The 10,579-nt window shown below is 44.7% G+C and overlaps 1 protein-coding gene across 2 annotated transcripts; it reads right to left on the reverse strand.

The window, feature by feature from the left end:
* Positions 1-2,045: 2,045 nt before the first annotated feature.
* LOC119325386 (uncharacterized methyltransferase At1g78140, chloroplastic-like) lies at positions 2,046-5,800 on the reverse strand. Of its 2 annotated transcripts, XM_037599139.1 has the most exons (9): positions 5,478-5,787; positions 5,321-5,406; positions 5,107-5,244; positions 4,561-4,642; positions 3,771-3,961; positions 3,490-3,601; positions 2,820-2,927; positions 2,381-2,577; positions 2,046-2,281 (listed from the first exon to the last, which is right to left on the reverse strand). In XM_037599139.1, exons 1-8 carry the CDS (start codon positions 5,700-5,702, stop codon positions 2,437-2,439), a joined length of 1,083 nt encoding a protein of 360 aa, XP_037455036.1. In that variant the 5' UTR covers positions 5,703-5,787; the 3' UTR covers positions 2,046-2,281; positions 2,381-2,436. The 2 variants fall into 2 exon arrangements, with proteins under 2 accessions (XP_037455036.1, XP_037455037.1); XM_037599140.1 differs by lacking the exon at positions 2,046-2,281 and having other exon boundaries at positions 2,522-2,577; positions 3,490-3,527; positions 5,478-5,800.
* Between the last annotated feature and the right edge of the window lie 4,779 nt (positions 5,801-10,579).

Genomic DNA, 10,579 nt, shown 5'->3' on the forward strand with positions numbered 1-10,579 from the left:
AAAAAAAACTAGCCGCACCAAGCCTAGGGGTGCCGCCCTCCTAATGGGCCTCATAGCTCCATTTAACCACCACCTACAGGCCTTGCCTATTGTGGCTGGCCCAGGGCGCCCCTACACCTCTGGGACGTTCCGAAAATTACGGAACCCTCCCACACATATATTTATGCCCCCGGGAACTTTTCTGGTCTTTCGGTTTTATCCGATTTTCCTTCAAACTCTTGTGTTCTCTTCTAAACGCTTCTGATTCTCTCTCATTATTATTTCCACCATCTCCGAGACCTTTTGGTGATATTTCCTAAAGCTCCTAACTCATCTTGTACTTATAAGAGATTAAAGGTTCTTAAGCGTGTGACTCTGTAGGTTTGGTGAAATATAGAGATGACCGAAACACATTTTTTAACCCAAAAGAACATGTTTTCAGGGGTTTTTCTCACTTTTCCTTTCTTTGTTTACTAGTTTTATTTACATTTCTGAAATGGGAAAAATATATTTAAATTTAAAATACGTTCATTAGGTGTTAAAAAATGTTCATATAGTATTTTAAAAAATGCTGATAGCAATTAAAAATGTTTGTGAGAATTTAAAAAAATCATGTGTTTACAAAAATGTACTTGACATTTAAAAATGTTTATACAATGTAAAAAGAGTTTGTGTAAAAAGCATTTAGTACCATTCAAAAAAGTGTGCGCTGCATTTAAAAAGATGTTCATGAGTTTTAAAAATATGTTTATGGCATTTTAGAAAATGTTTATACAATGTAAATAATGTTTGCGCAGTTAAAAAAGTATTTTTTGTATTACTCACAAAAATGTTTCAACATGTATTTGAATTTTTTTTAACATGTGTTCAAAAACGTGTGTTTCAAAAAATGTTTTAGATGTGCACAAAAATTGAAAATGTGTTTGAAAAAAAGACATCAAAACATATGTTTGAAAAGTATATTAATCATGTATTTGAAAAATATTAAACGTGTAAAAAATGTTCGTGATGTATACAAAAAATGTACAATGTGTATGCAAAATGCAGACATGTGTTGAAAGAGGAAGATAAACTAAAGAAATCCAAAGAAAAAAGGAAAAATTATAAAAAGAAGCAAAACCGGAGAGAACCGATGCAAACTGAAAACCACAATGAGAAACCACACACGGAGAGAGAAAAAACTCACGCACAGCTACAATACTGGGCCGGCCCAGTAGCCCCGCGCCAGAGGCGGGCTGGAACAAGTGAAACAATAGCTCCCGCACAGTCAAGTAGCCCGTGGAATTCACATGGCCCATGTAGCTGGGTCAAATCTGTGGTTGGGCCTCCTCTTGTTTATGGGCCTTGATGGGCCGTTTTCAAGTACCAGGGCCATGATATAGGGCTTGGGCAGTTACCACAGAAATTTTACGGTGTCTCATCTCTAAAAGTACTTGCAAAGCACATTGATAACTTACATTTCGGACGGTCCGGCATGCACCTTAGTCGCCTCCAAGATTTCAACAAACTCGAGTCTACAAATGTTTTAGGACTGCCCAAACCAAGGAGTTTCAAAGGTGGGAATGTATCTTGTGCACGGGGCAATTGGTGCTACCGGTGCACCGGTCCCCGGTTGCACATTGTAAAATGTTCAAAAAAATATATAAAAAAGTTAGTGCATTGACACAACATTAATGTATGTCGTCACAAAATTTCAAATCGAAATTCATAACATTGCTCGAGATACAAAAATGACAAATTTGACACTGAATAGTACATAACACAAGTTGGGCTTTAGTTTTGGCCCATTAGCACACTGATGTCAAATTTGTCATTTTTGTATCTCGAGCAATGTTTCGAATTTTGATGTGAATTTTTGTGACAACTTACAATGATGTTGCGTCAATGCATTAATTTTTTTTCTAGATTTTTTTTGAACTTTTTTAATGTGCAACAGGGTTCGGTGCACCGGTAGCACCTGCACTAGATACGTTCCCTTGAAAGGTGAGGTCAGGACTCAGGAACCGAGAAATCTCTCAAGGTTCCTACCTCAGCACAAACTCTCCACTAAGACAGTCCAACATCACTGCTAGGCGATCAACGCTGTTGAATCAAATCAATATGAGAACGCACAAAAAGTTACAGGTTTAAGGACCTCCACTGCTTTACATGAAGACTTTTTTCTTGAACTTTTACATAAATAATTGCTATGAGCAATCTCACTATGACGTCAGTGAAGTAAAATGTACGCTTTCATTATTCATATCGCACATACCTTGAGCAAAACTATCAGTGCTGACAGAAAGGTTGGCCCATGAGGAACCTGCAACAAAAAAGTCAACATTTAGAATAAGAGATAGGGAAGATAAACTGACGTACAATTCATTTAAGTCGATTATCGAAGGGTGTATTCACGACTTACAATGCATAATCAAGGAGCTATGTGATAATGCTTCAGGTGATTCTTCAGTTATTTAACTAGCTTGCTTTAGTAGCAGAGAACATTATATAGAATCCATTTCTGACAAATGTAAAATTAACCAGCCCACATGCACTACAAAGATCTTCAAGCTCCAGCTCTGATAAGAAGGTATTATTGCCTGTGATTTGATCAATGTACTGCAAGATTGTTCAAAGAAATAAGTTTATGGCGGAACAGAGTTGAGCAAAGTGAATCTGTAAATAGCAGTATCAGATTCTCTGAAGCTAAATCTCCCTTCTACCAATATGGAAGTGGCAAACTATTAAACGATCAATTCTAAATACCTGCCATGGTTCGTGGTTGTGAAAATAATAAGCTGTGATGGCCATATAAAGAGAACTATTTGTGGGTTACTAGGGAGTCGGGAACTCAGGATTACCGGGCGTCCAATCCTCAGTAATGGGATTACTGGTGGAAGAACATCTGCTATGAAAGTAGAACCAACAAAAACACCCCCAGGGCGGAGGACTCGACTGATTTCTGCAACCTACAAAAATGCCAAAATATTTTAGAATTTTTATCCTTTTGGCCTATGTAGAGCGGTAGCAAATAGCATATTACTGCAAAGTTATGGATACATAAATTATGGCTAAAGAAGCTTGTTGATGCAAACTTACTTACATATACACAATAACGTAAGCTACAAATTTTTAGGAAAGTGAAACATTGTTCTTCATTAAGTTCATGAGGCAGAGCTTAATATACTTTTCCAGAAAGCACCTGAAAAAGGTTTCTTGCATCTTGCTTCTTACTTATATTGATTCCCTGTGTGTGTGTGATAGTGGACATGTGCATATCCCCATCATGATCATAGTGCTATGCCCGTTTTCCATTATCTTTAGAACTGAAGCACGGAAACTAGCATATGTTCATGTGTATTTTGATTCCACAGTAGAATGTGGAGCAACCAAAATGGCATGGCACTATAAAAAATACATAATCAAGGAACAACTGAGGCACAAAAGCACGTTGACCTCTTTGAATATTAAGAGACACTTAAGGAAGAAGAGTTTGCAGAAATAAATTTGAATATCCAGTAGGACCCTTACAGCACAAGCTGGGGATGGCCAACAATGAATTGCAGCACCTGCATGCAGAGCATCAATTGAGCCACTCACAAAAGGGAGTCTGGATATATCAGCTCTCACCAATACTAATCGTCTGAAACAACAGAAAAAAAATATTGGAGTGCTGCATTCAACATTAGAAAAAATAATCACAGGAAAAAGCTATAAAGGAGACGAATGACAGCTCAGACCATTGATCATGTGCGACAAAGGAGTTGCAGAAAGAAAGAAAACTTGAACATCAGGAGAACTGTAAACCATACTCGTCTGAAATGTTTTCCTGCTTGATGAATTCCTTGCATTGCTTCAACATATTCTCTGAGAAATCTAGTGCCACAACAAGGCAATATAGTTCGCTTTTAACAAATAATCTTGAAAATAACCCACTTCCACAGCTTGCATCAATTATAATCCCTCCACTTTTTGGCTTCAAATAATCCTTAGCCATCTCAAACTGTAGTTGTATTGTAATGTTTTTAGAAAGTTGAGTAAATATAATTGCAGGCACAAATGATACATAATGCCTAAATATGCATAAGCAAATACTACCTCCGTACGGGTTTATTAGGCCCCCTCTTATTTTGGGGCAAAGTTTGACCAACAAATTTAACTAATAAAATTTAAACTATATACCATAAAAATTATACCTTCGGAAAGTTCTTTCAAATACAAATCCAACAGTCAACTTTTTGTAACATATATACTATATTTTATTAGTTATATGAATGGTCATTGACTCAAAATACTAGGGAGCTTAATAAACCCGGACGGAGGTAGTAGGATCTGACTAGAGCACAGACTTAGGGACAAGCTAATTACTAATAAACTAGTCCGCAACTTGTTGTAAGGGTCTATGACCATATTTCTCACAATATTTATTTGGTTGGAGCTTGCTAACCTGTAACCACACAAGATTATATAGTAACAGACTGCTCTGTAGGTACGATTTTTCTCTCTCATAGAGTAAGAAAAGTTGGCAGTTAGATAATTTATACAGTATATAATGATGATTGTGATTGATTATTTCATCAAATGATAGTCGAGCGACGTGACCTCTTTCTCTAAGCCTGGGAAACCACCCCACATGAAATTTTGGCGCCATCCTCTCTCATAAAGAAATGATACCAGTTGAGTCCTGTTCAAATAATCGTTCGTAAGGAATAGTCTGAATAATACTAATTAAAAAATTGTCTCAGCTCCCCAGCATTACTAACAAGTTGCAACCCCATATTGAATCATTCCCAATGGTCCAAGAAAGACACCTTTCATCACACAACGTCGCGCTGGTCCAACATGTTCAAGGTTTCATGGTCACCGAGTTTTCTTGCAGTGCATGTTATACAGCCCTAAATTCTAAGACGTGCTTTCTGAGGTTAATTGGTCTATAATTGTTAATTCCTTGTTACTCTGAAAGAACTGAGACAGAATGCTTAACTAAATTATGACCATGGCATAATTCAAAAAGATGGCCATATCTGTCAGCCTCTTTTTTATTTATTTAAGCAATGTTTTTCAAGCAACGTGCCAGCCATTTATATTGCCCTGTGTCCATCTACCATCATGAACTTGTCTAATTTTGAAAGAATTAACACATTTTACCTGAAAAGCTCAGTTGCAGCAGGCATGGTCTCCGAGTACTCAGTAGAACCAACTGCCACAGTCAGATCCCAGTAATCATCCTTAGAGTACAATTTCTTGCAAGTAGAACATTCAAGGCTAGAATCGGATTTGGATGGCCTGAAAAGGAACCGACGAACAATCGCTCAATAGCACCCTGGAATGCGGCTAGCACACAAATGAAAAGACCACTTACGCTGACTGATGATCTATCGAGCTTACGAGCGGGTAATAGCAGATTGGGCAGGCGAGTTTGCTCAGCTCCGCTTCCACCAAAGATTCCTGCACAAGGAACTAAGAAAGGCCGGCCTGCAACTTGCTCGATGGAATGCGCCAACGGGGCGAATACTCACCGCAGCGGCCTCGTCGGAGTCGGGCGCCCCGGTGGTGGAGGAGGGGGAGGCGCTGGCATGCAGGGCAGAGCGCGGGGGCACCTTCCCGGAGGCGGAGGCGGACGCGGCGACTCCTGATGCGCCTCGTGCAGGCGCCGCAAGGCAGGGGGCAAGACGGCGCCTGCCAAAGCCGGGCGGCGCAACGATGGTGGCAGCGGAGATGACCGCGCTTCGGGTTGCCGCCATCGTGGAGTCCAGGTGCGGATGCGTGGGAGTGTGCGGCGTGCCGTGCTCTCACGGCGGCAACTGTGCGTTCTCAGTGTGTGTACGTGATTCGTAAGCATATCGAGTGAATCTGGGCAGTTGGCCGGTGGGCGCCCAGTGACCACCGGAAGAGGCAACCAATTTTTAAACGAAGAACAATGTCACGTGCGTTTGCAATGAAATATAAATATTTTAATACGTTAGCTCGTAATTTACCTGTTCATAATATATATACTCCCTCCGTCTGAAAATACTTGTCAGAGAAATTGATAAAAATGGATGTATCTAGAACTAAAATATATCTAGATACATCCATTTCTCCGACGAGTATTTTTGGACGGAGGGAGTAATTGTGTAGATAAATATTCATCAAATTTTATCTGTGATTTACCTTATATTTTGATCAGAAGTGATTTACCTGCCTATAGTAGGCGATTGTGTAAATAAATGTTTATCAAATTATGTTCGTGATTTGCCTTATATTTTGATCAGAAGATTGATAAGTAAAGGTTCATAAGTAAATTAGGTGATTGGTTATTATACAGTGAAGGTTGGATGAAGGGATGGTGAAAAGAAAGGTAAAACGAGAACCTTACGTTCTTTTTAAGTAGTACAGAAGTAGAGATATGTATGTGGTGCACCAAAGTTTTTCTGCAAAACGATCGAACTGTTTTGACATTGTCCACTTTGAATCCGACGCGCGTCGTCAGTGTTGGGTAGTTCCATCCTGTCGACGGGTTGGTTTGCACGCGAGCGTTTGCAGGAAGTCGATGACGTGTGGGCCATAGCAAACGGGTGTGCGAAGTGTCGCCCACCCCACTCTCACCCTTACCCCACCCACCCCCACACATTCAAGCTGCCCGAGAATTGGTAGACGCGCCTCTTCACTCACAATTCTCTCACTGCTTCCCTCCCCCTGCTCTGAATCGGTGGTGCTCAGCGGATTTTGTTCCCGGTTGATTCAAGGCGATTGTCGGCGAGTTCTCTCGGTGAGACCCATTTCATCTCCTCTGCATCTGCCCCCAATCTGTCGCTCATTACCTGTGTTAACCTAGTCGTTGTCAATGGTTTTTCATTGGATTGGCCGTGCCATATTTGTTTGCACAACTGAGGGAGGCATCCCATGGCGCTGAATTGGTGTTGGTTTTACTGTTTGTTACCCCCTATTTCGCAACGGCCGTTTACTTTGTGATTTTGCCATCACGATTTCATGGGTTGCAGGAGGGTTAGTTGCGGGCATTGTGACCAATCCCCTATATCCTATGTTTCCATGTTGATTCTAGGGTTTGTCGAGTATTTATTTGGTTTGATTCGTTAGTTGACGTGGAATCCCCCAGTAAAACAATGTTTTGAATCCAAAAGAACATCTGTAATCCCCTACTGTTCACTACATTTTGGTAGTTAATTGGTAGATCATCTTGATGGGGAATGAAGCATGGAAAAGAATACTAGGAACACCCAAGATCTATCTATGGGGATGCATAGCAACGAGAGGGAGAGGTGTCTACATACCCTTGTATACCGAAACGTTAATGATCTAGAGATTGTGGTTGGCGTAGTCATACTCGCGTCGCGATTCAATCTCATCCAAGCACCACACGTGACTGACACGATGGCGTGGTGGTGGTGATGGTGACAGTGGAATTTCGGTAGGGCTTCGCCAAGCGCTCACGGAATGTGGAGGAAACTACGGGAGGGGGACGGGTAAGCGTGGAAGGGTTTGCTGCCCCATGCGCCTCTCCCCTATATATAGGGGTGAGGGAGGGGCATGCCAGCCCTAGCCCCCCTCCCAAGGCAGGGGCGGCGGCCAAGGGGGGAGGAGTACTCTCCAAGCCAAGTGGAGGCTCTCTCCCTCAGTGTTTCCCCTCCCCAGGCGCATGGGGCTTGTAAGGACCGGTGCCTGTCGGTGTCAAAACCGGCGGATCTCGGGTAGGGGGTCCCTGTGGGAGTACTACTATCACGGGCTGCCTCGCACGGTCTTCTCGTTCATCAGATGGGCAGACGGCTTTCCTTAATGGGGAGTTGGATCTAGGATCGATGGGGAACAAGGGACGATGAACACGGTATTTACTCAGGTTCGGGCCCTCTCGAAGAGGTACAACCCTACGTCCTGCTTGATTGTATTCGATGTATGGTATGGTTACAGAGTAGATCTACCTCGAGATCAAGCAAGCTAAACCCTAAGGTGATGAGGTGATGAATGTAGCTCTAGCCCTGAAGCTCTAAACCCTCTGGTTTATATAGACACCAGTAGGGTTAGGGTTACATGCGATCAGTTACAATGAAGGAAAGATCACGCTAATCTTGACTTGGAGGACACACCACGACTCCGAAGATCTCCTGTCCGGTCACGGGTCTGCACTCTAGCTTGGCCCCATAGTAGCCCATCAGTCCGACCCATAAGTAATGGGTCAACGGCCCGAGGACCCCTTAGTCCAAGACTCCCTCAGTAGCCCCCAAACTAGATTCCAATGCCAGGCTTGTATCTGGCGTCCACACACATCATGGTCTTCGGCTTGTGAGGCGACTTCTTCATTTTGTCCTGTGCGTATTCGGAGTTTGAGTGGTGTTTGGAATCTGAAGCGTCTACTTTACTTAGCCTCGAAGGCCAAAGTGTCCGAGTGTGAATAGTGCCCATGCCTGACAACTTTTAGCGAAGGGTCGTGACCGGTCATAACGCCGAACGGCTGGCGGGTCTTGATGCATGACTCGAGGCCACCCCTCCACTGACACGTCTCATCCAAACAGAGATCGTGCCCCGTTTTTCATGGGATATGATCATTGACTTTGATTCCCCCACCCGCGCATAACGTCATGAGTATATCGAGAAGTGGAGAAGCCCACGGCATGAAAAGGGGAACACTTGGCTTCTCCGTAGCCTATAAAGAAGGGAGCTGCTATAGTTATCATCTCATGCCTTCTTTCACCTCCCGCTGTTGCCTCTCCAATCTCTAGAGCTCCAGCGCCCCGCTTTATCTGTATGCAACGAATCCCTTCCCCGTTCTTCCCAGCCACGTTCATGGCCGGATCCGGGGCTAATGGCAAGTGGGAGGCCTCCATCGTCACCAACGATGACATCAAGGGGCTGAAATGGGCCAGCTACCTATCGGGCGATGTCGCTCACCGAGCCCCCGAGAAGGGCCAGGTCATCCCCACGCCCAAGCTGGGTGAAAGGGCAGTATCCCTTTCCCATTCTATCTGGGGGTTGGGATTCCCGCTACACCCATTTGTGCGGGGATTAATGTTCTTCTATGGGCTAGACTTCCACGATCTAGCCCCCAATTCCCTCCTCCATATTTCCACCTTCATCATCGTTTGCAAGGCTCTTCTGCGGGTCCAGCCGCACTTCGACCTATGGCTAAAGATCTTCAATGTCAAGCCGAAGGTGGTCGATGGCGCACACGCGGACTGTGGTGGAGCGATGATCAACAAGCTCACCTGAGTCCAATGGCCGGACGGGACGTTCATTGACACCGTCAAGGTGTGGCAAAAGGAATGGTTTTACATAACCGAACCATGGGAGGCGGCCTGGGCAGCGACCCCCTGAGTTTAGATCTGGAACCCCTCCCTCCCCCCAAGGATGACCTCGTGGACCAAAAAAGGTCTCGATTGGGAATCTGCTGACGAGGTGAAGGCGTTGCAGAAGCGCGTGTCCAGCGTGATGGAGACTGGGGCCAAACCGACCAACATAGTTCAGATAATGCTCCGTCGCTGTCTCCTACCTTGCCAGCAGAGGGCGAGTCTGATGTGGGCTTATAAACCCGAAGACCCGGCCACCGTGCAGCACCTCTTTGTCACCACCCATGAAAAGGTGTGGAGTCTGTTGTTCAAGCCTCAGAAGGAGTGGTCGGGCGAGAAGGAAGACATCGGTCTTGATACCACATACCCTCTGAAGAAGGTAAGTAATTCTTTGCACGTCGTGTATTCGGGCGATCATAATGTACAAAGTTTGGTCTAAGCCCCACTTTGTTGCTTTAACAGGGCTGGCTTGAGAAGGCCAAGAAGATCAGTTGTTCGGCTCCACTGCCCAAAGAGCCGCAATCTGCTCAGCTTGGGGAGTTACTGGTCGAGGCGCCATATAGGGCACCAGAAAAGGAGAAAAAGAAAAAGGGGCCGCTGGAGGCCCGTGGAGGTCTCCACTTGAGGGAACATCCAGCCACCAAGGCCGACAATGCAGCAGCCCCGTCTGCCCAAGACGGGGAGGAAGACGAAGACGAGGAGGAAAGCGCCTCCTCGCACTCCAAGAAGAGGGCGGCGTCCGAAGATGTCGAGGAGGAACAACCCCCTCGAGCCCCGAAGAGGCAGTGCAGGCCCAAGGTCGTCCTGTCTGATAGCTCGGACTCCAATGAGGAGTCCACAACATCCAAAGAGGCCCGGAGAAGGACTGCGGGGTCAAGCCCCCTGCCGCCAGTTAGGAACTTCGACGCTCCATGTTTTATTTTCGCTAATCCCTTAACGACGAAAACTGATTTGTGTGATATCACAGCCCACTGCGTGGTCACCCCGTCGAGCAAACCTCAGATGGGACATCTCCACCCACCAAATTAGCGACAGGGGTCCGCGTCGCGCTCTGCATCTTCCCAGATCCACGAAGAGGTCGGGGAAGTCATGTCTCAAAGGGCCCTGAACACGGGAGAGGAGGGCGATGCCACCATGGACGAGGCTAATGCCTTGGTCACCGAAGACCAGGAGGATGTGTCCCTCCTGGCTAATGAGGAGGTGCAGAGTGTTGGGACATCATTTGCCCAACTAGACAAAGAAACTTATCCATCATGGAAGCTTTTGTAGACCTGAGAAATAAATTACAACAACCTTTCTTCATGGAGATCATAATCATAGCATCCTAGGCCATCTGGATA

This window comes from Triticum dicoccoides, chromosome 6B (assembly GCF_002162155.2).
Source record: "Triticum dicoccoides isolate Atlit2015 ecotype Zavitan chromosome 6B, WEW_v2.0, whole genome shotgun sequence".
Lineage (NCBI taxonomy): Eukaryota > Viridiplantae > Streptophyta > Magnoliopsida > Poales > Poaceae > Triticum > Triticum dicoccoides.